Source organism: Bos taurus, chromosome 27, assembly GCF_002263795.3.
Source record: "Bos taurus isolate L1 Dominette 01449 registration number 42190680 breed Hereford chromosome 27, ARS-UCD2.0, whole genome shotgun sequence".
NCBI lineage: Eukaryota > Metazoa > Chordata > Mammalia > Artiodactyla > Bovidae > Bos > Bos taurus.
In genome coordinates, this window is record NC_037354.1 from 19,709,858 (window position 1) to 19,737,337 (window position 27,480).

The window sequence follows — 27,480 nt, forward strand, 5'->3', positions numbered from 1 at the left end:
GAACACAAATTTTAGGAAAAAGTTTGGGGATTTTTTTTTAATTCTCTATCTGTGTAATGTGACCTCTTCTGCCCCCTGGTGGAGCCGTGAAGCTCTGCGCTTTTTCCCGAGGCTGAGAGCGAAATGTCAATTACAAGTCACTCGGCCAGTTCGAGGTCCCCGCGCGTTTTAGCAAGTTTACCAACTTCGAGAAGGCTCGGCGTAATCCTGCGGTGTCTCATCTAACCAGAATGGTCCAAATGTCACCAGCGCTGTCCCACCAGCTCGGTATGGCCGTGATGCTCTGTAAAAAAATGCCCCCTGCATATATTTCTTCATTCCCAGCAAGTCTCTTCCGTGCGCTCACCAACAAGACCATCGCCCTCGGAAGTCCCAACTCCGCACCCAGCCCTGTACCTGCTGGACGCGAGCCTCCCTTGCAGCTGAGACCTGGCAGCCCCCTGGGACTCCCAGGGGGTAGGCTGCTCTGCCTTCAGAGGGTCCCATGGCAGGCCAGCTGCTTCCCCGGGGTTCTGCTGGAGGGTTTGGAGAAACTTCTCCTTCCTCTCTTACGCAGCAGAAGCCCCACTGCCCTACAGAAGACTCAACTAGGTGTTCAGGAGGAACTGTGCCAGAAAAGAGATCCAAGTAACAGCACCAGGGCCTCCCGCGGGACTCTGAGAAGTTGACCACTGGCTCATCACTCTGGGCTGGAGCCTGGGGTTCCGGCTCCACCTCCTTCCCTCACTCCATGCCCTCCCAGGCCTGCTTCATCGCCCTACTGACTGCACCAAGGCCGCCCTTCTTGGCCATCATCCCTCCTTCTCTGCCCCAGCTCACAGCGTTACCATGTGTCACCAGCAAGTGGCCACAGCCTCCTATCTGGTCTCCCTGCCTCTCTGTCTTGCCCCTCAGTCCATACTTCCTCCAGCTATTAGACTGATCTCCAAATACAATTCTAAACACACACACACACACACACACACACACTAACCCAACTAACCCCCTCCAAAGGCTCTCCAGACCTCTCATGCCCGGTCAGGCCTCTCCAGCTCTCTCTCTCAGCACCCACTGCTCCCTGGCCTGCTTGCCATGCAAACAGCGGGCTCCCAGCACCCTCGGGCCAGCCAGTGGGGTGGGAGGGGGGCACCAAGGCTTCTGCTTCCCCTTTGGCCCCCCAAAGTCCCCTTCCTTGTTCTACCACCTGCCAGCCCTCTCACCACTCATCCTACAAGGCTCGGCTCAGACCCTACCTCCTCCTGGCTGGGCCAAGCACTTCCCCAGTGTGAATCCTTTGTGATATCATAGCAGCCAAGACAAAATGCATGATTGAGCTGTGAATCCGGCTTCACCTCTTTCACCTGCTTTTTCCTGAGTTCAAGGGCAGGAAATATGTCTTATTGAATTTTGTACTCTACCATCAATTTCTGGAAAATCATATTTGTTAGGAGCACACCACGCTCCACACAGAGCATAGAAACCTCACCACACATTTCTTGTTGCTCATATCAACAACCACCCAACCAGGGACGCTGTGTGGTTAGTATCAGCCCCATTTTATAGACAAGGCAGCCCAAAGTCAAACTTGAACCTGCACTCTACCTGTTACTTACAAAGCACTGTTGAAATCACTACCTGTGAAAGCTTTTCAACAGGGCTGGGCTGCCCCCAAAGTCTCTCCTCTCAAGCTCAGAAAATTGGAGGCGAGAACTTTGTGACTTCCCTGATAGGCTTGACAGCAGACAGCTAAGGTGATGGGGAGGCAACAGATAGACAGAATTGCAACCCATTCCATGAAAAAAAAGGGAAAACACGGTCTGTTGGTCTGTTGTGATCCACACAGGCAAAGGCTTTGGTGTAGTCGATGAAGCAGAAGTAGATGCTTTTTCTGGAATTCTCTTGCTTTTTCTATGATCCAGTGGATGTTGACAATTTGATCTCTGGTTCCTCTGCCTTTTCTAAATCCAGCTTGAACATTTGGAAGTTCTTGGTTTGGTTCATGTACTGTTGAAGACTAGCTTGGTGAATTTTCAGCATTACTTTGCTAGCATGGGAAATGAGTGCAACTGTGTGGTAGTTTGAACATTATTTGGCATTGCCTTTCCTTGGGATTGGAATGAAAACTGACCATTTCCAGTCCTGTGGCCACTGCTGAGTTTTCCAAACTTCCTGACAACATATCTTCTGCTTCTCTTAGGTCCATACCATTTCTGTCCTTTATTGTGCCCATCTTTGCATGAAATGTTCCCTTGGTATCTCTAATTTTCTTGAAGAGATCTCTAGTCTTTCCCATTCTATCATTTTCCTCTATTTCTTTGCATTGATCACTGAGGAAGGCTTTCTTATTTCTCCTTGCTAGTCTTTGGAACTCTGCATTCAGATGGGTATATCTTTCCTCTTCTTCTCTGCCCTTCACTTCTCTTCTTTCTCAGCTATTTGTAAGGCTTCCTCAGACAACCATTTTGCCTTTCAATTTTGCCTTTTTGCATTTCTTTTTCTTGGGGATGGTTTTGATCACTGCCTCCTGTACAATGTCACAAACCTCTCTCCATAGTTCTTCAGGAACTCTAACAGATCTAATCTCTTGAATCTATTTGTCACTTCCACTGTATAATCATAAGGGATTTGATTTAGACCATACCTGAATGGTCTAGTGGTTTTCCCTACTTTCTTCAGTTTAAGTCTAAATTTGGCAATAAGGAGTTCATGATCTGAGCCACAGTCAGCTCCCCGTCTTGTTTTTGTTGACTGTATAGAGCTTCTCCATCTTTGGCTACAAAGAATATAATCAATCTGATTTTAGTGTTGGCCATCTGGTGATGTCCACATGTAACTTCATCTCTTGTGTTTTTGGAAGAGGGTGTTTGCTATAACCAATGCATTCTCTTGGCAAAACTCTGTTAGCCTTTGCCCTGCTTCATTCTGTACTCCAAGGCCAAACTTGCCTGTTATTCCAGATATCTCTTGACTTCTTACTTTTGTATTCCAATCCCCTATGATGAAAAGGACATCTTTTTTTGGTGTTAGTTCTAGGTCTTATAGGTCCTCATAGAACCATTCAACTTGAGCTTCCTTGGCATTAGCGGTTGGGGCATAGACCTGGATTACTGTGATATTGAATGGTTGCCTTGGAAATGAACAGAGATCATTATGTCATTTTTGAGATTGCACCCAAGTACTGCATTTTGAATTCTTTTGCTGACTATGAGGGCTACTCCATTTCTTCTAAGGGATTCTTGTCCACAATAGTAGATATAATGGTCATCTGAGTTAAATTCACCCATTCCAGTCCATTTTAAAATGTCAGTGTTCACTCTTGCCATCTCCTTTTTGACCAGGTCCAATTTACCTTGATTCACAGACCTAACATTCACGGTTCCAATGCAATATTGTTCTTTTCAGCATTGGACTTTACTTCCATCAACAGTCACATCCACAAACTGGGCACTGTTTTTGCTTTGGCTCCGTCTCATTTTTTCTGGAGTTATTTCTCCACTTGTCTCCAGTAGCATATTGGGCATCTACCGACCTGGGGAGTTCATCTCTCAGTGTCCTATCTTTTTGGCTTTTCCTACTGTTCATGGGGTTCTCAAGGCAAGAATACTGAGGTGGTTTGCCATTCCCTTCTCCAGTGGACCACATTTTGTTAGAATTCTCCACCATGACCCGTCTTAGGTGGTCCTACACGGCATGGCTCATAGTTTCATTGAGTTAGACAAGGCTGTGGCCCATGTGATCAGTTTGGTTAGTTTTCTGTGATTGTGGTTTTCATTCTGTCTGCCCTCTGATGGATGAGGATAAGAAGCTTGTGGAAGCTTCCTGATGGATTTATAGTATATTTTGTTATTTGTTTGGGCAAGGGATGCCCCCATCATTGATTTCATGTTAACTATGATTATACATTTTCTCTTCCAGATGGAGTTTGAAATCACCTTGTCAACTTCCATAAAAACTTTGTGTTGTGATTATGATGGCATAGAGATTTTATTTGGGAGAAGAATGCTCAAATTTACAATATTAAATCATCCTATCCCAGAATGTGTCATAATGTTATATATCATTCCATTTGTTCAAGTCTATTTTTATGTTCCCATTATATAATTGTTTAATGGTGGTATTAGGACAATAATTTTGGAATTCTTATTTATAAGAAGCGGGAACTTGGACATAGACACACACACAGAGGGAAGATCACGTGAAGATTCAGGGAGAAGACGGCCATCTACAAGCTGAGGGTCTGGACCTCAGAAGACGCCAACCTTGCTGACCCTCCCTTCACACGATTCCACAGTGCCAGCACAGAGGGGGGGGCCTCAAAACCTACTTACCAGTGCTAATCAAGCCAACAATAAATAACAGATAAATTAGATTTTAGACTTCCATTTGGAAAATATGTTGCTGTTTTAGCTTGGTTTTCAAGGCAGGCTAAATTCATACTCAAGTTTAATTCAACATGGTGGGTGTTCCCTTCCATTTATGGAAAAAAAAACAAAAAAACCAACAGGAATTAAAAGTCTACATACAATGGCATTTCAAAATTAAAGAAGATAATTTAGGAGATTTGCAATTTTAACTAACTTGAAACTATTTCAGAAAACTGACTCCTCCCTCCCCATCAAAGGGTAAAGAGGGCTGAAGTTGATAAATATTTATTCACTATACAGTACAAAACTTCTGTTAGTTATAGATAACTGATTACCAGTTACTGAAAGCTATGATTTGGTCAGGAGCATAACAAGGAGCTTCTTGCAGACAAAAGCAATGTCAAAGAGACTGGTCCATTAAATAAATGGCAGTTGAATTGGTAGGACGTCAGATGTGTGGTCCTGGGGTGGCATGCTTCAGGAGCAACCGGTGTTTGGAATGTGTCATGAAGACTGAGTACAGTGAAGGACGTCTCTTATACGACTTGGAAGTTGTACAGTGGTAGGCTGCCCCGTGAGTATTCTTAACAACAAAACTGTTTCCATTTAGATTGTACTATATTTCTGAGCTCTAAAGTGGCCTAAATAAAAAAGCAGTTTAAATTTGGTAAGTGTGAAATGTAAGCTTTTGGTAGGTATGATACATATGCATACAACACTATGATAAGTCATATTAAAATTTATTTTAAAAATACATGGTTAGAAAGCACATGTTACAGTGGTAAAGCAGCAGTTTTATTTATTACAAATTCTAAAAAATAATCCAACGTTATAAGCAAAAAGGAACACTGATTATCATCAAAAACATGTAAATTTAGAATTATCTACAATCGTACACACACACAAAAATCTCTGTATTTGAGTAAGACCAAAGTATCTTTTGGTTTTTACAGACATAGAATTTTGGTAGAGTTTTAGGCCCTATCAACGGTTTCTATTAAGTACAACGATAACAGAAGAAAACAATGAAACAAATGGATACCAAAGATGAAGCAGAGCCTGTTAACCAGGCACGGGCCAGAGAAACCTGCCACGCTGGCAATACAAGGTTCTTTACCAACGGAGCCGTGGCGCGTGTGCTTTCCCCCGCAAGGATGATGGTGCTGGCACAGAAAGTGCAGGGGCCAGGGCCTATGGTGCATTCCAGGGAGCAGCCATCCTTCCCGTGAGTCGGAGAGGGCCCTTGGTCCTTATCATTTACCTTGTACTCATGGGATGTTCGGAGCTGAAACGAAGGACCCCAAACTACCTTAGTTTTTCACTTCATGTCCTACCCTGTCATCCAAGACTCCCCAACAAAGGTAGCTATAGACACTCACACTTTGCAGCCTGCCTGACCCACGGTCCTGGCTATGATCCCCATGGAGCTGCTGCCAGTGGTCACTGAAGGCTCTTGAAAGCCAGAGACAGTGGCAGTGGCTTCAGCTAAGGTGCATTAAAGCTACAACAGTGCTGCTCCCAGGGTTGCCGACTGGGTTGAGCCGTAACAAAATGCATTTGAAATGAACACGACTAAACTGCGTACATAAAAACAATAACGAATGTTACAAAAACCAACCCCTAAACCAACAACCACAACAACAGTAGATCTGGCCTTTCAAAATTCATAAACCAGAAAGCCATTAAAAATGTTTAAATATAATTATACAAGGAGATAAAAAAAGAAACTCGGCTAAACAATGAAGTCAAACAATGTTATTTTCACACATCTATGTGTCTGAAAATCAATGATCTGTGCTGGCATTAGTTCCTACGTGAACTTTGGTACTTCTTCCCTTGATATATTAGAACAAGCTAGAAAATGTTAGGTAGAAAATGTAGAGAGAAGACACTACTTTGGCACTAGTCAAAAATCAAAAACAAGCCCCCAAAACAAGCTAATAACACCCCCACAAGACATTCACACAAAGCACGTGTATATTAATATTTCCTGATGCACACTCTAAACCCAATCCTTTAAAATCAGGTGGGACATTGTATTCATATTTTTGGTTTGAATTCTACTGTCACTTGAAGCATATCAGCAGATACCCAGGCACAGAACATCACGGGCAACATCACAGGGAAGGAAGAGTTGGAATCTTGGCACAATTGCGTCTGAGGTTTATAATCTCAGAATATGCTGATCTAAGAGGAAAAGGAGCTCAGACTAATCTAGTCCCTCCAGCATCATCAGCCTTGGTGGGCGATTACTCTTCCTTATTCTCCCTGCTAAACAGTTAAATACATTTAGAAAATAATTTGGTAAATATAATTTCTAATTCAAAAGACTGTAACATACTCAGGACTTAGAAAATATTTTAAATTTATTATTTGAAATTTTAAAGTTTAAAAAATCCTTTATTCAGAAAAATTAAAAGAAGATTAGGGTCTTGTCTTTTAAAGGAAACAGATAATTCTGAAACATATTTTCTATCAAGTGTGGCTGACAACAGAAGGTTTTATAGATACAACATTAGTTTTTCATTAATGTATATATCCCAAATGATGTTTTGGTCTTACTTTTCCAGATATTCGTCTGTGGGGAAAATTACATTAGTTAAGCAATAATTTGTATTTCAGTATATATCAAAAGTTCTAATATAAGTAGTTTAAATAGTTTCAAAATTTGGACTTGCATAACTACCTTGTTAAATGTAGGGTCGGTATGGCCTTTGTATCGTTATTCACAAATCATTAGAGTATAAAATAAAAGTGCTATTATAAGAAGTTTCTCACTGAAAATGTTCAGAGAGCAGATTTCCTAGTGCAAATCAATCACAATTAAGAGAATGCATATGTATTTTTTTTAATTTCTGGAAAGAAGTCTATATAAGTGTGTCTGATTACTAGTAAAATCTACACAGAACATTTTGGCAATCCTAAGAAAGCAAAAACATTTTGTTCAAAAGGTTGTGAATTCAAATGTAGTAACAGACAGACAGAAAAAGACCTGGTAGTACTGACTTTTCCTTAAAAAGCGCAAACCAAGACAGAAATGTCAGAAAAGGCATAGCAGAAAAAAGTAAACAGAAATTCCCTAATGCCCCCACCCCACTGCATTTCAGATCATAAAGCACCTAATGTACTAGACTTCAGTGATTTCATATTAGAAACATTATAAATATATCTTTCTGAAAGAATCTATCTATAGAAAATATTATACATAAAAAATTGCCATATATTTCAGAATAGTTTAAAACCTAAACATTTTGCATAAGCATACCTATCAATACAAAACATTTTTTCTCTGTCAGTTGGGTTTTTAAAATCTAGACAACAGGATCATTTCCAAAGCCCATCATAAACCCAGCTGACTTAAACACCAACATTTGAAACACACAAACACACATATATACACGTGTATATATTAACACATACACTCACACATACATATGAACAGATATTTGAGTTTTCACAGAAAAAAAGGATAGTCACAAACAAAGCATCTTTCATAGACAATTGTGTTTGTAAAGTGTTTCAAGATGGAAAAATTATTTTTAACTCAATTCTGCTCCTAATTGAACAGTGGGCATAATAGTTTTAGCTGCCTGTCATGTTCTAAATAAATTTCTTGATTGTGCTCAGTAAAAGGTTTAATATTCACACGTGAAATTAACTCTTCATATTCCCACGTGAAGGGCCTGATTACCGAATCAAAGTGCTTCTCAGAATGCTGCAGTAACAGCAAAGATCTAGGATTAGGCCCACAGTAATGATTGCAGAAATACTTTGCCTCTTGCACAGCCAACTCTTCCTCTCCAGTAAAACATGCAGTACTGGGCCTCAGATTTTACTATGTGCACCCTGGAAATTGTGGAATGTTAGTTCTGAGTTCTAGATCCGAGATGCTACAACACTGGCACCCAGACTTTCCTACCTGTTTACTGGATTTTTCATCACAAGAAACTCCTAAACAATCAAAACTTGCTTTTTAATGATGAAAATAAAATGGCTGATCTTTTGGAAGAGCTGTCAGAAAATCAGTGTTTTCTTTGCCTTTGTATTAAGCTGGTCACCTGGGCTTGATAATGTGCTAGTCTCATCTCGTGAACCATGTAATTATTTGTAAGAAAAATAATTCATGAGAAGCGAACCATACGAAGATAAGTAGTCCACTTATTGGATAACCCTATAAAATGAAATACAGTAATTAGAGAGTCATACATTTAAAAACAAATTACTCATATAAAGGTTATTGTGTTTCTATGGCTTTAATTCAATTAGGTTAATGTTTTTGGCTTGACGTTTTAAATAATCATGTATTTAACTGAAATATTCTATTCCTCAACCACTGATGGGTTTTTCTAGAATACTGGAACTTGTATCAGTAGTTTTAGTGTGGTCATTTAAAAATAAATGAAATTAAAAGTGCTGAACAATTTATGGGATAGAGGAAGAAAAATATCCCTAAATGTTTCCAAAAGAAACATCAGAAGCAAATTAAATCCAAACCCCTCAAATTGGGCCAAATGCCCTATAACAACTGAACAGGCACTTTAAAATCAGAACAGGGGAATTTTCTTGTATTCCTTCATCGCCCCCCCCCCCCCCCCCCGCCTTTTTGCATGTAGTAAAGATAGAATTTATTACTGGCTTAGAAAAAAAACCCCTAAATAAATTGTGAACTGTGATTATTTACTAACTAATGGAAAAAGGTATAAATCATTCCACCGATTATGTGACCTGGGAGGTTCTGCTGGCTTATTTTAAGTGACTTAAAACAGGAGTGCTTGGGATCTCAGCCAAGCACGTAACTACTCTATCTTCAAATGCATCCTCCTCTCTGCCACTTACACGAGCTTCCTGCCCATGGGGACCACCTTCACTTTCCAGCACAAAGGGTCCCTAGGAGCTCACACTACCTCTCTCCACCCCGACTGGACTGGGGCGGAATGGGGGAGTGGGGAAGATATCATTCACACAAGGTGAAGGCCTCACATTTAAGGACCACTGTCTCAAAGAAGACAGCCATTCAAGGGGGTGCCTGCCACCTGCTGACACAGAAGGCCGCTCCTGCCCTGCGGGGTAGTGCAGACACAAGCACTCCGATTGGCTAAACTTTCAGCAAACTGTCATACCTCACAGAAGAAAACTGTGCTAAACCCACTGCCGACATTTATAAGTTACAGAAAAGGCTCATTTCCTACCCCTCCCCTTACTCCAGACCAATGACAGACACAATGATGGGTAAATGCAATTTTAGGATGTCTAACTTGACATAAAGTCCAATAAGGAAAAGCGACAGTTATTTCCCCAACCACACCCGGCACATTCAAGATACTTTTCTATTCAGCGATCACCTCCATTTTAGTGTGTGCAGTACAGGCTACCGATGAATGACAACACTGGAAAAATGCAATGCAATACGAGTAAGACACCAACAACTTTTAACATTGATATTCCACAACATATACAAACATATGCACACACATGCCCACATTCCCACTATCTGGGGGATATTTATCACGGAGGAGCGAGCCCAGAGTGGTTTCCCTAGATGGAGTCGCCATCAGAGAAGGTGCTGTTCACGTGAGTAAGTGTAAATTAGGGTGAACTGTGTCTGCAGCAAATCCACGGCAACCTGGTGTGGTGATGACATCGTCATGGATCCCTCCACGCAGACGATGTACGTGCAGACTGTGGACCAGTTCTGTCCCAGCAGGCACTAGCATTCGCTCGTTTTTTCATGGAAAATGAAAGGTAAGCTCAGGTTTCTTTGGTGATGGTCACCATCTTGCATGGCAGATTTTTCTTCTGTTGCTGCGTTAATGTTGTCTGAATACATATCTTCATCATCATCTTCTTCATCCCTTGGAGTACCCTCCAGGCTGTGTCTAATGCCATAAGCGAAGTAAATCAGGAAACCTTTCAGAGGAAAAAGAAATCAGCTTTTGGTGTGATAAAATGACTTTGTACAGGGAAATTATTTTTTTTTACTGGTGGACAATTGGTCTATGATGTTGTGTTGGCCACTGCCACACACTGACATAAATCAGCCACTGGTATATATACACACACATATATACATACACACACACACACACACATATATATATGCCCCCTCCTGTATGTGGAAAATTTAATATAGAACATAATAGGATCTTTTGCGCCTTCTCTTTCTGTGCTATTTTAGAAGGGCAGAATGCAAGTACAGCATATCCCATGCAAGGTCGCTGACAAATGTCTTCCCAGTAGAAAGTGCGTCTTCATTTTTAATGTGTAATCTGTATATGCAATATTGCAATCCTGGAATGTGAAGTCAAGTGGGCCTTAGGAAGCATCACTATGAACAAAGCTAGTGGACCAGTTGAGCTATTTCAAATTCCAGTTGAGCTATTTATTTTGGGGGCTCCAAAATCACAGATGATGCTGTGAAAGTGCTGCACTCAATATGCCAGCAGATTTGGAAAACTCAGCAGTGGCCACAGGACTGGAAAAGGCCAGTTTTCATTCCAATCCCAAAGAAAGGCAATGCCAAAGAATGCTCACACTACTGCACAACTGCACTCATCTCACATGCTAGCAAAGTAATGCTCAAAATTCTCCAAGCCAGGCTTCAGCAGTACGTGAACCGTGAACTTCCAGATGTTCAAGCTGGTTTTAGAAAAGGCAGAGGAACCAGAGATCAAATTGCCAACATCCGCTGGATCATTGAAAAGGCGAGAGAGTTCCAGAAAAACATCTGTTTCTGCTTTACTGACTATGCCAAAGCCTTTGACTGTGTGGATCACAAGAAACTGTGGAAAATTCTGAAAGCGATGGGAACACCAGACCACCTGACCTGCCTCTTGAGAGACCCGTATGCACGTCAGGAAGCAACAGTTAGAACTGGACATGGAACAACAGACTGGTTCCAAATAGGAAAAGGAGTACGTCAAGGCTGTATATTGTCACTCTGCTTATTTAACTTATATGCAGAGTACATCATGAGAAATGCTGGGCTGGAAGAAGCACAAGCTGGAATCAAGATTGCCGGGAGAAATACCAATAACCTCAGATATGCAGATGACACCACCCTTATGGCAGAAAGTGAAGAAGTAAAGAGTCTCTTGATGAAAGTGAAAGATGAGAGTGAAAAAGTTGGCTTAAAGCTCAACATTCAGAAAACTAAGATCATGGCATCCGGTCTCATCACTTCATGGCAAATAGATGGGGAAACAGTGGCTGACTTTATTTTTGGGGGCTCCAAAATCACTGCAGATGGTGACTAGAGCCATGAAATTAAAAGATACTTACTCCTTGGAAGGAAAGTTATGACCCAACTAGACAACATATTAAAAAGCAGAGACATTACTTTGTCCACAAAGGTCCATCTAGTCACGGCTATGGTTTTTCCAGTAGTCATGTATGGATATGAGAGTTGGACTGTGAAGAAAGCTGAACATCGAAGAGCTGGTGCTTTGAACTGTCTTGTTGGAGAAGACTCTTGAGAGTCCCTTGGACTGCAAGCAGATCCAACCAGTCCATCCTAAAGGAGATCAGTCCTGGGTGTTCATTGGAAGGACTGATGTTGAAGCTGAAACTCCAATACTTTGGCTACTTGATGCCAAGAGCTGACTCATTTGAAAAGACCCTGATACTGGGAAAGATTGAGGGTGGGAGGATAAGGGGACAACAGAGGATGAGATGGTTGGATGGCATCACCGACTCAATGGACATGACTTTAGGTAAACTGCGGGAGTTGGTGATGGACAGGGAGGCCTGGAATGCTGTGGTTCATGGGGTCGCAGAGTTGGACATGACTGAGAGACTGAACTGAACTGAACATGCATGTTTTTCTCAATAAATATTTTTGAAATGTTTATGTAAAAAAATATTTACCTCCTCAAAAGTTAACACGATACTTTAAACAAAAGGATTTATGGGGAAAAGTCTCAAATACTCCCCAAATACAAGTGCTGGATTATTGGAGACACAGTCAGATATTTTGGAAAACATGTCCTGTGTGAATGGGCTTCCCAGGTGGCTTAGTGGGTAAAGAATCTGTCTGTGATGCTGGAGACCTGGGATTTGATCCCTGGGTTGGGAAGATCCCCTGGAGGAGGGCATGGCAACCCACTCCAGTATTCTCACCTGGAGAAGCCCATGGGCAGAGGGGCCTGGTGGGCTATAGGCCACAGGGCTGCAAAGAGTTGGACCTGACCAAAGTGACAACACAGGCGCACACCCTGTGTGCCATGGGTGTGCCTTACACACGTTACTGCCACCAGGAGAGCATGAATAACTACATGCAAAGCAACTGTTTATTAACCACCACACTGACTGAGGGTCAGGGGGGAAGATTTTCAGTATTCTCACAGGATATGTAGGCATTTTTGCTGTGTTTTAGCTATAATTTTAAAAGTTGATTGAGAGTTTTGGGTTGATGTGAAATGCATTGTAATTTTCCCATGTAAACCATGGGAAGCAGCCCACCAATGCGTATTCTGGCATGTGCAGTTGTTAGAACGGATTCTATTTCCTCTCATGTCCTTAGAGGTTTGGAGAGCTAGCCTTTCTGTCCTCAAATAAAGGTGGCGATGCCACCATTTCACAAAGAAACCGAGGCACTTAGAAGCAGGGGTGGAATATGACCCAGGTGACACGGCTAACAAACAGCAGGGGAGGACTGAAACAGGGGAGTCTGGTTCTGCGGTTCCCACTCTTCACCACGGATAAGCACACGACTGAGCTTCAGGGGGCTACAGCTGAGGAAAGAGGCAGTGGTTCGCGGAAAGGCAGGAGCGTGGGGAAGCTCTCCGCCAGAGTACAGTCTTCTGGGCTCTGAGGAAGGGAAGGAGTTCTGCTTCCTGTGCCCCGGGGTTTGGGCTCGGCTTCCTGGCAGCCCCAGGGGAGGTGGCGAGACCCCAAAGGAATGACTCTGTGGTTCATTCCAGAGGGCACAGCCAAGTCGCCGGGGGCTCCCATCAGGATCCTGGCCCTGATAAGACAGAGCTGCCTACCAGGAGCGGCCGCAGGGACAGAATGCCCCAGTGCAACCTGTGTGGATGGATAACCTTTGATCCACCCCAATTTCTTGGCACCGTGTCAGATCTCCCCCCAAAATGGGCAAAACTAGTGCGGCTGTGGGGGGAGGGGAGAACCGACTAGGTTAAACCTCCCATTGGCTCAAGGGGGTTGGTGGCTTGAGACTTAAATGAAGTTAATTTATAGCCAAAGCAAACACACACACACACACACACCCCCAAGTGAGTGAGACTCATTATGCCAATGGGAGGACCATCAAAAGGCACAAACTCTCAGACTCCTCAGGCCACCAGTTATGACAATTAAACTCTGAATTTACAAGTCAGCTTTCACACAAGACACTGAAGAAGTCATGATGAAAACCGACGCAGTGTAGATGTAAATCAGCTCACTCACAGTATGTAAGGTCAAATTCCACCCCAAGGGTCTAATAAAAGACATTTAGGTATGGGAAAAGAAATTTCTTGCAATTAGCTCATTCAAAATGTTGCCAGAAATTCAATGGTGCTCTGGAAGGAACTGGCTCTGTAATCAGACTTTAGGGGTGCCATTTGCAAATTAGACCCCTTGATTTTTGGTGAGGGGGGCTTCATTTTTTTTTACTCAAGAAGTTAGAAAAAATAGGATCTACAGAGTTTTACAGGGTTACTGTAGCAATTGAATTTTAAAAAGGTATTTGGAAAACATCTGGAAATGTAGGCATTCAGGTATTCTAAAACTTGGAAAGGAGGAAACCAAAAAAAGCTTTTGTTTCTAGGGAGGGGGTGGGGCGCATTTCTCTGGAACAGCACACGACATGGGAAAGAGAGAGCCCACGTTCAGAAAGTGAAACAGGAGAAGACCCACCAAGCGCCATCCAGACGCTAAATCGGATCCAGGTGTCTGCACTCAACTGTACCATTAGGTAAATGTTCACCAGGATGCTGAAGGCTGGCAGGAACGGTAAGAATGGAACCTAAGGAGGGAAAGTATCTTCTTAAATACACTCAAATTTTAAAACACATTCCTCAAATTGTTTTGACATGGTGGCAACTAATTTGACATACATAGATACTGTCACAGTGTGTCAGTGTGATTATATTCTCACAAAAAGAACAGCTCGAACAAAAACCACTTATCTAGAGAATGGGCTTCCCAGGTGGCTCAATGGTAAAGAATCCACCTTAATGTGGGAGACCTGGGCTCGATCCCTGGGTTGGGAAGACTCCCCTGGAAAAGGGAATGGCAACCCACTCCAGTATTCTTGCCTAGAGAATTCCATGGACAGAGGAGCCCAGCGGGCTACAGTCCATGGGGTTGCAAAAGAGTCAGACATGACTTAGTGACTAAACAACAACGTCTAGAGACTACTAAAAGGAGCCCCGTATTTCCCACTGTTTACTGCAGCCCAAAGCTACAGAGGGTTATCCAGCCGCTGTGTAACACCTGCGTTATCACCAAGATGCAGTAGGTTTCAGGGCTTAGTTTAGGGTTTAGTGGTTTCATTCTGATATCAAGAAGGCATGCCACTGGAACTCTGACCACTCTTGGGATCTCAGGGGGATTCTTCCAGGAAGCCCTCTTCAAGCTAAATTCTGCTCTTAGTTCAAATGGACAGAATAACTTCACTTCACAGTGGAAGGGCTTTGGGTGTGGGGACCTTCCTGAATTTCTAAAATACTCTAGTTATTTTTCTGATGTTTTAGAGTATTGAACAAGAAATTTGTTTACTATTACATAGAATAATGTACTAGGAACACATTCAAGTTTTTGAAAAGAACACTTAAGACAAAAAGGAACATCCCAAAGGACCGTTGTTCACTGGTTAACACCATAAAAGTGTTTTGTTTTTTTAAAAAGAAACAAATCACAAAAACCAACATACAAGAGAAAACATGCATAATATTTAGGATCATGAATCCTCATGACACATACCATAAAGGCTACTTTCTGCTGATTCTGGGGCTGCCTCCAGATGATGAGCACGATGGCAACACAGAGAGCGAGAAACAGCACCAGGAGAGCCAGGCTCCATGCCTCCAGTCTGGCGATGGTGTGGACGCTGTGCGTGGTCAGAACACTCAGGCCCAGGATGAGGAATGCTGCGGAGATGACATGCTCGTGAAACAAAACCAGCACGTGACCTTCACTCAGACCCCTTCATTCAAAGTCTATTTTGATAGCAAGTTCTTTATATATCTACTCTGCCAAATACTAAGATTCTTCATTTCTATTTTGGAAAGAAATGCCTGATTTCCATGACTTAAGAATCCCGCTTCGCTTACTCATGACTGTCTCCTCCTTAGGAGTCAGTCTCCCCTCTGGACTCTACCATCCTGCCTTCCTGCCAGTCTCAGATGAGATCACTTGGACTGATGGAATGTTGTCCAGGGTGGCTAGTGCCCTTTTTTTCCAATGGGGAAAACAAGTCTGTTTGTGTTCAGCTGTTGTAAACACTGTTCATGTAAACAAATAATACATGATCTGCACCTTTTCTTCCTATTTCAGAGAGTGGCATCACTGCCTACCCAGACGATCTCTGATCATCAAGTCTGAATTAGGGGTCCCTCCCATGTGCTCTCAGAGAAACTTGTACTGCCCTTAGCTCGCCACCAATGAGGCTGTCCAGTGAGAGGAAGGACCATCTTTCCTGACATCCCAAGTACCCAGCAGGGTTCCTGGCACATCAATAAATGTTGCTGAAAATACGCTTGATTATGTAACTGTGGGTGAGCGAGCAGGATCTGCAGTATGGCCTCCCACGCTCCCTGGGTCCCAGTTCAGTTTCGGGCAGGTGTACTTCGCGTCCCACAGGAAGAACCCTCAAGGCTCACAAAATGGACCAATTCTGTACTTCTGCACTCTCACCTCAGGGCAGCAGTTCCCAACCTTTCTAGCATCAGAGACCAGTTTCACTGAAGACAATTTTTCCATGGATGGTAGGGGATGGTTTGCGGATGATTCAAGTGTATTACAGTTACTGTGCACTTTATCTCTATTATTATTACATTAGCTCCCCCTCAGATCATTAGGCATTAGATCCCAGAGGCTGGGGACCCCTGCCCGAGGGAATTTCTTCCTTTCTTCTTCAATTACCAATATACCATCGATTTATTCTGCTAACATAAGGAAGATCTCAATGACCAGTGACCCCTAGGTGAACATTTCAGGACTGAGAGCAGTGCTAACATATTCTTTCATCCTCTTTCACATCATCCTGCTCCACCCACACACACCCACTGGGTCTTCATAAGGTATACAGTGAAGGGAACTTACCCAGGAATCCTACCAGAAAGCTGACGAGAGAAGCAGACTGTTTTGTAGGCAGAAGCGAGGGGTTGAAGAGGGTTCGCAGGCTGAAGCCCTGTCCTGGCAGCATGGTGACCTGAGACTTGCTTTTGGAGGTTCTGTTGGCGCACGATCCCAGAGCTTCTTTCTCAGAACAGTACTTGGGTTGCTCGTAAGATAAGCCGGGCTGGTACCTATTCCCAAGTAAAAGTGTGTGTCTTTATTCTCAAACACTTGGTCCAAATGAAACAAGCACCTAAAACTGTAATGGAGACATTTCCATTCACGGCTGGTGCAGTAAATGCACACGTCTTGTGGCTGCAGCCTCAGGGTTGCTGAGCCAAGTCACACATGTGCTCAGCAAAATACCTGCAGCAACTCAGAATTTCCTGATTGCCACTTGATTAGAAAGTTATATATATTAGATGCTGAAGAGAGTTACATTTTAAAGTGTGGCACCTGTGATGATAAATGATTACTCTGGAATTATCTATGTTCAAAGGAGATGCCGTTCATGAAAACAGCAACCCTGTAAACAGAAACCCTGGTTAAATATCAGCTACAAGGTAACATGGGCTTCCCCTGTGGCTCAGCAGTAAAGAGTCCAACTGCAATGTAGGAGCCGCAGGAGATGCAGCTCCGATCCCTGGGTCAGGAAGATCCCCTGGAGGAGGGCACGGCAATCCACTCCAGTATGCTTGCCTGTAGAATCCCATGGACAGAGGAGCCTGGTGGGCTACAGTCCATAGGGTCACAAACAGTCAGACACGACTGAAGCGACTTAGCACACATGCACGCACAGGGTAATATAATATGCAGCCTTCAGTTTGGTACTGGAAGGTCTCACTGCAGCCTGCCTCCCTGGTTTCCTCTCTCTCGTCAGCCACCTCCTACCCATTCTCCTTTATTACAGATCCTCTTCCTCTTTGGCTGGTATCAAGATATCAGCCTGCTTTAGCTCCCAACATCTGCCCTGGTCTCCCCAGTGGGATCTTCTGAGAAGCTTTTGCTTAAACTTAAAAGTAATATTTGTCCCCCAACTAAAGAAGAAATATGCTCACTGTGAAAAAATGCACAAAAGCATGAAGAAAATTAAAATAATCCATAACATTCAGTGTGAATCACTGTTAGCATTTTATTACAAATTCAGCCAGTTAAAAATGCAAATATGTGTATATATTTGCAAAAATCATTTTTTGTGTGCAAATGTATGTTAGTTAAATAAATTCAGATGCTACATATAGCTTTGCATCCAGAAACTGATGTATCTCTCCATATAATTAAATATAATTTTATTTGCTGTAGAACAGTCTACTGTACTCTTATGTAACTATTCTATTTTTTTTAACTGAAGTATAGTTGATTTATAATGCTGTGTTAGTTTTTGGTGTACAGCAAAGTGTTTCAGTTTATGTATGTGTATATATATCCTTTTTCATATGCTTTTCCATTATGGTTTATTATGGGATACTGAATATGGTTTCCTGTGCTCTACAGTAGGACCTTATTGTTTAATACTATTGACAGGGAAGCCTGGCGTGCCGCAGTCCGTGGGGCTGCAAAGAGTCGGGCACGACTGAGAGACAACTGAACTGATTGATATACTATTGATATTCACTTAGTTCAATTTTTTCACTATCATAAATTACCTTTTCCATGAACATCCTTTGCATATATCTATATGTACTTCTTTGATTAAATCTTTTTATTTTATATTGGGGGGCTTCCCTAGGAGCTCGGTAAAGAATCTGCATGTAATGCAGGAGATCCAGGTTTGATCCCTGGGTTGGGAAGATCCCCTGGAGAAGAAAATGGCACCCCACTCCAGTACTCTTCCCTGGAAAATCCCATGGACGGAGGAGCCTGGTGGGCTACAGTCCGTGGGGTTGCCAAGAGTTACACATGACTGAGCAACTTCACTATCACTATATTATATTGGGGCAGAGCTGGTTAGGGCTTCCCAGGTGGGTCAGTGGTAAAAGAGTCCGCCTGCTGATGCAGGAGATGTGGATCAGGAATATTCCCTGGAGGAGGATATGGCAACCCAGTCCAGTATTCTTGCCTGGAATATCCCATGGATAGCAGAATCTGGAGGGTTATAGTCCATGGGATCCCAAAGAGTTGGACATGACTTAGTGACTGAGCACCAGCACAGCCAGTTAACAATGTTCTGATAGTTTCAGGCGAACAGCAAAGGGACTCGGCCATACATATAAAGATTAAATCTTTAGCCTAAGAGCTTAGCAGCTGAATCACTAGGACTAAAAATACAGTATTCTGAAGTGTTTTTATACATTATGAGAATTTGTTGTTCACATAGATTAGGCCAACCTATTGATAATTACCAACTGTATTTGTTCGCTTAAGGACCAAGTATGCTAAATATGCTTCGTATTCACGTTTGTGTGCCCATGGCCTCTCACTTCTGAGACAGCGAACTCCATGAAAACAAGGCCAGTGAGCCCTAACTGTCTTTCTTTCCCGGGCTTCAACTGACACACACCCTTCAGAACCTTCAGTTGGCAAGAAGGACAACTCACCTGAGGATGAGAACACAGGCCGCGACCAGAGAGTATGCCAGAAGTGTCCCAATGGACATCATGTCCACAAGGGCCTTCAGGTCGAAAAGGAACGCCATCACAGCTATTGGGGGAAAGAAAGAGGGGTAAGAAGAGAGCCCATGAGAAAATTCCAGACAGCTGATGCCAAGTCAGAGATAAGTGATGGGAAATTTTTTGTTTTATTGCCAATGATAAGTCAAGTAAAGCTTAGAAAGTGTGTTTCTTATAGTTAATAAGATGTTCCTTAGGTCATACACACTGCTAATAAAACTTAAAAACCCCTCAGCGATCTATCAAGTACAAAATACATCTACTTTGATTACTTAAAAAATATTGGCCTGACAAAGAGTGAAAATACCGTATGACAGAATATTCGCCTTTGATGTTTCAGGAGAAAAAACATTGCCAGGAAATACTGGCAGGCTCCTTTAAAAAATAAAAATAAAAGAATTCAAATGGAAGACCTTTCATTATAGATGTTACATAATCATTTTAATTTCCATCTGCATTCTGAGTTATATCTTAGACAGGATGAGGTCCAACTAAATTATGCTTCAGATAGAATATAAATTCTATCCTGATTAAAACCACACACTCTGACTAAATTTAAACTATTTGGGGCTACCTCCAAGCCCTAATAATGTTAAGAGGCAAAGTATACTTCACACAGTTGAATAGTTAACTTGCAGCTTCCAATTTTTTTCTCCGGTGAACCATTAAAATAGTGACGATATTAACTGGAATTTACCAAATAGTTGTCCTTATCATAATAAGTAGAGAACACCACACCCCACTCATGTGGCACTCCAGACATCTCAGCAAGCTTTCTATCTTTATGATCTCAATTTATCTTCAATTCAATAGTCCTATGAGACAGGGGCAATCATTTAGGTTCAGCTTTATAGATCAGCATTTGACTGTTTTTAATAAAACCCCAGCAGTTTCACATGGTTTAACCTAATAGGGTCATTACTCTTTTTTAACAGACAGGCTAACTTAGCAAGGTTACAACCACTGGGTAGAAGTGGTGTGTGTGCGTGTTAGTCACTCAGTCGTGTCTGACTCTTTGGACACCATGGACTATAGCCCAACAGGCTCCTCTGTCCATGGGATTCTCCAGGCAAGAATACTGGAGTGGGTTGCCATGCCCTTCTCCAGGGATCTGCAACCCAGGGATCCAACCCAGGTCTCCTGCACCACAGGTAGAAGAAGGCTCCAGCTAAACCAATATGGCCGTGGCCTGTCTAAAATAGCACATTATTTTTTTCCTTTTTTTTATTTTTATATTTTATGTGGACCATTTAAAAAGTCTTTATTGAATGTGTTACAATATTGCTTCCCTGGTGGCTCAGACGGTAAAGCATCTGCCTGCAATGTGGGAGACCCAGGTTCAATCCCTGGGTCAGGAAGATCCCCTGGAGAAGGAAATGGAAATCCACTCCAGCACTCTTGCCTGGAAAATCCCATGGACGGAGGAGCCTGATAGGCTACAGTCCACGGGGTTGCAACGAGTCGGACACAACTGAGCAACTTCACTAATATTGCTTCCACTTTATGTTTTGGTGTTTCGGCCCCGAGGTATATGGGATCTTAGCTCCCTGACCGGGGATCAAGCCCGTGCTCCCTGGATTGGAAGACGAAGTCTGAACCACTGGACTGCCAGGGAAGTCCCACACTGTTTCTTTAAATACATCCCATGCCTTATTTTGAAAAATTTCCATTGCTAGTATAGCTATACATTAGATTACAATTTTAATGTCTTGTAAGAATCACAGATAACCTGTTTTAGGAAGCCAAAACAGAAGAAAATGATAAATTATCCATACAAGCTCTCTGATCTAAGTTAAAAACAAGCAAGAGGTGAGACTACAAAATAGCAAAAATGTAATGTTTTAGTGCATTAAAAATGCTATAATTATCTTCTTGTAATTATTAATTTCAATATCTTATTATGCTGTCAAATTAAATTCCTCCTAAAGGAAGAAGGGTAAATTTTTAAAAATTCTGAATATATAATAGAGAATTAATGGGCAAGATTTTATAGGAAAAAATAAAAGCTTTTATGGAGTAAATAAAATATGTTATCTTTTGTCAAGATTTATGAACTTTCATTAATATCATAATGCATATTTAATCATAAAGTGGGCCTTACATCGTCTAGTGAAAACTTCATTTTATGGGGGCAGAAATCTTAAGCACTGAGAAAATAAGTGTTTTGACTTCCCACCATACATCTTAATAAAAGGACAAGTTTATTAGAAAACATTTTATAAAGTGCAGTTATTTAGGAAAATACTTAGATTCTGAAAGAATCCTATTTCATACATAATTAAGCATTAGTATTCTGTAATCTAATTTCCCAACAATTCAGAGCCTCGACAAAATTATCATCTTTGGTCTGAATTTATACTACTAAGAGTGTTTACCATTTTCTCTCTAAAGCTTGGTACAGTCCTTCTCTTGCTCTATACAACACCACCTTTAAGGCCATTCTCTCAATCTGCAAATTCTCTGCAACTTTTCATGTGGAATAGAATCTGGACAAAAGCATTTTGATGGATATTATGACATGCCAAATGGTAGGCATCTGGAGTTGTTTTTTTGAAAACATGACGTAATATCAAAGCTCTTGAAAGGAAAAATAGATTCCTGATGGGGTTTATGATAATATAGGTATTAGTAACTCTTGGAGAACTATGATGGGCCCAGGAAGTGGGGTTAGCCACCATACTGAGGGCAGTAATAACAAGGGCCAAGTATAAATTATCTTTGATATTTCTTATATTTAATTAAGAATGGGTAAACTTTAGCTTTTCAAAAATCCTATGACCATTTAGCAATATTCAACTTATATCCTGGATAACAAACAAAATATTGAATCATTTTTAATTAACAATTCAAGGATTAAGTAATCATTCTTTAATTAACGTTTTGTGTGTTGATAATACAATTTTATGTGCTTGTTTCATAGATCTGAAAAGCACTGAATACTTGATACATGATAAGGAACCACTGTAACCCTTTGCACATTTGTTAGAAGCGCCAAAGGTTAAGGTAACAAAACGGTACCAAATCTCAAAGGGTCAGTTACAAATTTCAGTAGACCACTGCCACCACCATTTGCAGATGTGATCCCAATGTTCATACCCTCATTTATCAGTGATTTTGTTTTCAACTTACATGCACAGCAAGCAGACCCACTGTATAAGTCCATGCATGAGCATAAACGCTCAAGCCTAATGCTGAAGAACCCTATGATTGTAGAGCTTACCAGAAATGACCCCTGCAGTCAGTGTGGCAGCTACCGGTGACTGCCTCTTACTCACTCTGGCAAGAAATCTAAACAGTAAGCCATCCCGGGCCATGGCAAACAGAATTCGGGGTAAAGGAAACATGGAACCCAGAAGACTAGAACAGAAAAATCCATAATCCACAAGTGAGTTATTACAAGTATTAGTCTAGACAAGTCTATACAGGTAAAGACTGGACACACTAAAGTACAGAACCTATACCAAAAAGAGGTTCAAAATAGGAAACATTCACTGAAAAGTTATTGATATTTATACATGTCAAAATAGAAAACCACCTAATTTTCCATTTTTTCCCAGAATCCTTGATGAAAAAAGATCCCCCTTTACTTAATAAAAGTCAACTCTCTCTCACCTGCCACTGCACCCGATGATAAAGTAGCAATTATTGGTGTCTTCGTTTTGGAATTGATTTGAGCTAGACATTTGAAAAGCAACCCATCCTCCGCCATAGCATAGATTACACGAGGCATTGGGAAAATGGATCCAAGAAGACTGAATAAAAAGCAAACACATGCAGTATGGCAAACACATTCATGCAAGATTACATCACAGAGCTGCAATTAAGTCATTGTATAAAACTCAGCATCACAGCTATTTGTTATTTTTTAAATGTAATATGATTGGGTATTTAAAAATATTAACCATGGTGCAATTCATTATACTCTCAGAGATAATCTGCTCAGCACAATTATCAGACTAAAAACAATGCTGCAAAGAATTTGTGCAGGCCCATGATTACTACTGAATTAAAACTAAGTAATTAAGACTTAAAAAAAAAATCATGTCATTAAGACATTTTTAACTTAGAAAATTTATAAATTGACATATAATTATAGAAAAGATTAAGTAATTTCATTTCATAGTATCTAGTCACTTCATTTATTCAATAATTACACATTTTTACATTATTTTACCATTATTTTTTGATCAAATTTGAAATAATTCTCAGCATGAGATAATCAAGATAGAAAAAGGAAAAAAGATGAACTCACTGTAAATTTGGTACATAGAAGTAGCCTGAATTAAACATCAGTAAGAGTGAAGTTTAAGAAAATGATTTTTGCTTTAGCTGTTTTGAATTACTTGTGTGTTTACTGACTGCATCATTCCATACATGATTAAGTTGTAAAAAAAACTTACAATTTAAGAGAAAATAAGTAAAATACACTTTTTAAACTCCATCTCCTTTATCTTTTAATAAAGCGTGGTTGAGCTTGGCCACAAATAAATCTTTGCCTTCTCTCTTTTAAAACTATGGTACAAAGTATCTTTACAGTTCAGATTTTTAAAACTATTCAGAATAAACCTTAATATTATCAGATGGCTGAGGATCCAAGAGGTAACTTGTAATTGCTGCTTAATACAAAAAAATAAAAGGGATTTTGAGGGGGGATAAAAGAGCTAGGCTGATTAATTATACAAAAAGATTTATTTTTTAAATTTAAATTTTTTCAATTAAAATTTTTTTTTAATTTTTAAAATTTATTTTTGAAATTTTAGAAAAGTTTCACTTCAAAAAATTAGTAATCAAGCAGAGATTAATTTTCTCTTTGTAACAGTGCTCTACAGTACAGCACTCAAGTGAAATATGATCATGTTAAGTTAAAATATGAGTAGCTCAGGAAACTTGAGAAATGAATTATAAAATATTAATATAAGCAGCTACTGAAGATCTGAATACCTGAGATTCAACTATTCTTATGACACAGATGTATACAAATCTCCACCATTAACTTGAGAACAGTAATTTCTATTTCTAGACCAAGTTCACTCTGATCAGTGCTAAGACAAAAAGTTTCAATGTTTCATTAACAAAAAGCACCTTACACTTAACAATGCCACAGCATATAGTTTTCACTCACACAGACTTGATACTATTTTAAAAAAACAGCAGAAACTGTCAAGTCTGCACATAAGGTCTCAGTTGTCTGCAGCACTACAAGTAACACCAAAGCCAGCAGGGAAACATACTAGTATAAGTACTGTCAAGTTTTACAATAAGTTTTACAATACATACATATGCAAATATGTATGAAATATATAAATGTGCATAAATGCCATATAGATCCTTGGAAGCTTGGACCATCATTATCTTGAAAAACTGACTTTTAACAGCTCAGGGAGAAAAGATTTTATCACTTAAGATTTCGATACAGCAATTCTGGGTGAACAATTCAGAGAATATAGTTGTATGATATGTTTCTAAGAGGATTGTTTTTAAAACATACAAAAGCAATTCTGTGGACACCAGCTACCTCTGCAGTAACCCACACAGCCCTGCCCCAAAGACAGCGCGACGTACCTCGTTGACAAAGCACAGAGGGAGCCCGCTGCAACGACGTATTTGGCTGGCCCCCATCCAACGTACTCGAAGGCCACAGGAAGTGGGCTTTTCTCATCCAGGAGGTAGTACGGCATCATCAGTGTTAAAGCTGCCGAGACCCCAAAATAGGCCATAAAGCAAACGAGCAGAGAAGTCACAATTCCAATAGGAATAGCTTTCTGAGGATTCCGGACTTCCTCACCTAAGGAGACATAAATAAAAGATTGCATATTTAATAAAACACAACTAGTTTATTGCAGTGCTGTTTACAAGAGCCAAGACACAGAAGCAACCTAAACGTCCATCAACAGAGGAATGGATAAAAAGATGTGATATACATACACAATGGAATATTACTTAGTATTAAAAACAGTGACATAATGCCACTTGTAGTAACATGGATGGACCTAGAGATTTTCATACTGAGTGAAGTAAATCAGACAGAGAAGGAGAAATAGCACATGCCATCCCTTATACACAGAATCTAAAAAGAAATGTGACAAATGAACTATTTACAAAACCGGAAACAGACTTACAGGCTTAGAGAAAAAACTTATGGTTGCCAGGGGAGAAGGGTCAGGGGCAGGGATAGTTAGGGAGCCTGGGATGGACATGTACACACTGCTATATTTAAAATGGATAACCAACAGGGACACACTGCATACCACAGAGAACTCTGCTCAGTGTTACGTGGCAGCCTGGGTGGGAGGAGAGTGTGCGGAGAATGCATATGTGGATATGTATGGCTAAGTCCCTCAGCTGTGCCCCTGAAATTATCACAATGTTGTTGTTTTTTTATCACAACTTTATTAATCAGCTGTACTTCAATACAAAATAAAGATTTTTTTTTAACAAACAAAACATGAATAGGTAAAACATGAATTCTTCTGCTGCTTCATAGCAATTCTACTCAGCTTCTGTCCTTTCTGTTTTCTCAGCTTGCTCCATCTACGCTACATGAAGTTCTCTCTCTTCTTGAGGGTCCTAGCTGTCATAAAAAGATCAAAGCCCAGAGGCAAGAAGAGAAAGCAAGATATCCTGCAAGTCAGTTTCCTGCTTCCAGAAAGAAAAAACATGCTATTCCAGCACCACATAATGTTTAGAGATAGAAAAGCAGTCTTAATCCATTTGGAAAATGATTCATCTGTGGAGATTAAACATGGCATTCTACAGGCCCTTAATTATGAAGGTTCCCATATATATGGAGACAAACTTCTACTCAGTGCATTGATTTATATTAAATTTTAGTTTCAAAAAAAAATAGTACTTTGGAGATCTTTCTAATAAGAGTTGGCATTTGAAATACCCAAAATATGGTCAATTATAAGGCCCTGCAATACTGTGAACCCAGAAGAAGCACCAGGGAGTGACTGTAACATGATTACTTTTTGTACTCAATAAAGAGAAAAGAACGATCACATATATTTTGTCCTATTAGAGAAGAAACAATTTAAGAGCATGATCATCATTTGTTACTCATTGTGATAGCACTTCCAGACCAAAGATTAAAGGCAGTGATTACAACCAACATTTATAAAGTGGCTGACAGCTTGCACAGTATTTTTCATAATGTATTATGTTTTGTTATTGTTTAGTCTCTCAGGTGTGTCTGAATCTTGGGGACCCCATGGACTGTAACCCACCAGGATCCTCTGTCCATGAGATTTCCCAGGCAAGAATACTGGAGTGGGTTGCCAGTTCCTTCTCCAAGGGATCTTACTGATCCAGGGATCAAACCCATGTCTCCTGCTTGGCAGGTGGATTCTTTACCACTGAGCCACTTGGGACACCCATACTATATCTTAGATAACCCTCAAAACATCTGAGGGGTAGATTCTGCTCTCTTGATTTTACTAATGTGGAAACAAGCTCAGAGAGTTTCATTAAGTTTCCTTTCATACAGCAGGGGCCACTTCTGGGTCTGGAACAAGCCCTTATTACCCCAGGTTCCACTCTCTTCCCTTGACCTTCTGTTGTCACCCGTGGGTACTCATGTGGTTCAAGGAACACTCTTGCCTTCTACACAGGGCCAAGACTCTGCTCTTACCAGTTGTTGCAATGCAGTCAAATCCCACAAAGGCATAAAAGCAGGTTGCAGCCCCAGCCAAAGTTCCTGCAAAGCCATAAGGCATAAAGCCACCAGCCCCATAGACGCTTGTTCCATTTTCAGAAGGTGGGTCCCTGAGGAGGAGGAGAAGAATCAGATTGGAATGTCATTTTCCTAGAAAACTGCTTATTCAAGAGATTTGTCTCAAACTCCATTCTTGGAAGGTTACTGAGTTCATCATCTCTTGGAAGCTAATGTATACAAAACTAAAAGTAAACCGGGATTTTTTTCACCCAGTCCTAGAGGCTGTGATGGTGTTACCAACAATGGCTCCCTCACCAGTTGCCAGCTCTCAAACTGGAGACTGATAACAGCAGGAGCAGGAGGCTCAGATCCACTCTGGCTTGAACTTACAGCCAGGCAGGATTCTGAGAACAGAGATCCCACCTATGTGTTGGCTATGATCTGAAATAAGGACAAGAGACTTTCTCTTCTGGTGGACAGTGGAGCAGACTGAACATTTGAAAAGTTTACTATAAGATGTGACAAAGTGAAATAAAATCCTCTAATCTTGATAAATAATACTGAAGTTTTATTACATGTTAAAAATTGTATAAAA

General features: G+C 41.0%; 1 protein-coding gene and 2 long non-coding RNA genes across 7 annotated transcripts in view; 2 read left to right on the plus strand and 1 right to left on the minus strand.

Moving 5' to 3' along the window:
* Window positions 1-84: 84 nt before the first annotated feature.
* Window positions 85-4,021, plus strand: LOC104976061 (uncharacterized). Its single transcript, XR_003032932.2, has 2 exons — window positions 85-267; window positions 3,895-4,021. It is a non-coding gene; the product is annotated as an uncharacterized lncRNA (long non-coding RNA).
* Window positions 4,022-5,067: 1,046 nt separating this feature from the next.
* SLC7A2 (solute carrier family 7 member 2) overlaps window positions 5,068-27,480 on the minus strand; it is a 71,741-nt gene continuing 49,328 nt past the window's right edge. For 3 of the 4 annotated variants that reach the window (XM_005226025.5, XM_059882343.1, XM_059882342.1), the window contains exons 5-12: window positions 26,862-26,995; window positions 24,794-25,016; window positions 22,844-22,983; window positions 19,160-19,262; window positions 16,608-16,813; window positions 15,267-15,433; window positions 14,199-14,307; window positions 5,068-10,250 (exon numbers count right to left, since the gene is read on the minus strand). In XM_005226025.5, the coding sequence (XP_005226082.2) occupies window positions 10,051-10,250; window positions 14,199-14,307; window positions 15,267-15,433; window positions 16,608-16,813; window positions 19,160-19,262; window positions 22,844-22,983; window positions 24,794-25,016; window positions 26,862-26,995 (1,282 nt within the window). In that variant the 3' untranslated portion in view covers window positions 5,068-10,050. Of the gene's footprint in view, window positions 10,251-14,198; window positions 14,308-15,266; window positions 15,434-16,607; window positions 16,814-19,159; window positions 19,263-22,451; window positions 22,589-22,843; window positions 22,984-24,793; window positions 25,017-26,861; window positions 26,996-27,480 lie in introns of all 4 variants that reach the window. The other variant, XM_010820288.4, reaches the window with a different exon arrangement.
* Window positions 19,197-26,342, plus strand: LOC112444585 (uncharacterized). Of its 2 annotated transcripts, XR_009493135.1 has the most exons (4): window positions 19,197-19,284; window positions 21,623-21,759; window positions 22,152-22,234; window positions 25,753-26,342. It is a non-coding gene; the product is annotated as an uncharacterized lncRNA (long non-coding RNA). The 2 variants fall into 2 exon arrangements; XR_003032930.2 differs by lacking the exon at window positions 21,623-21,759.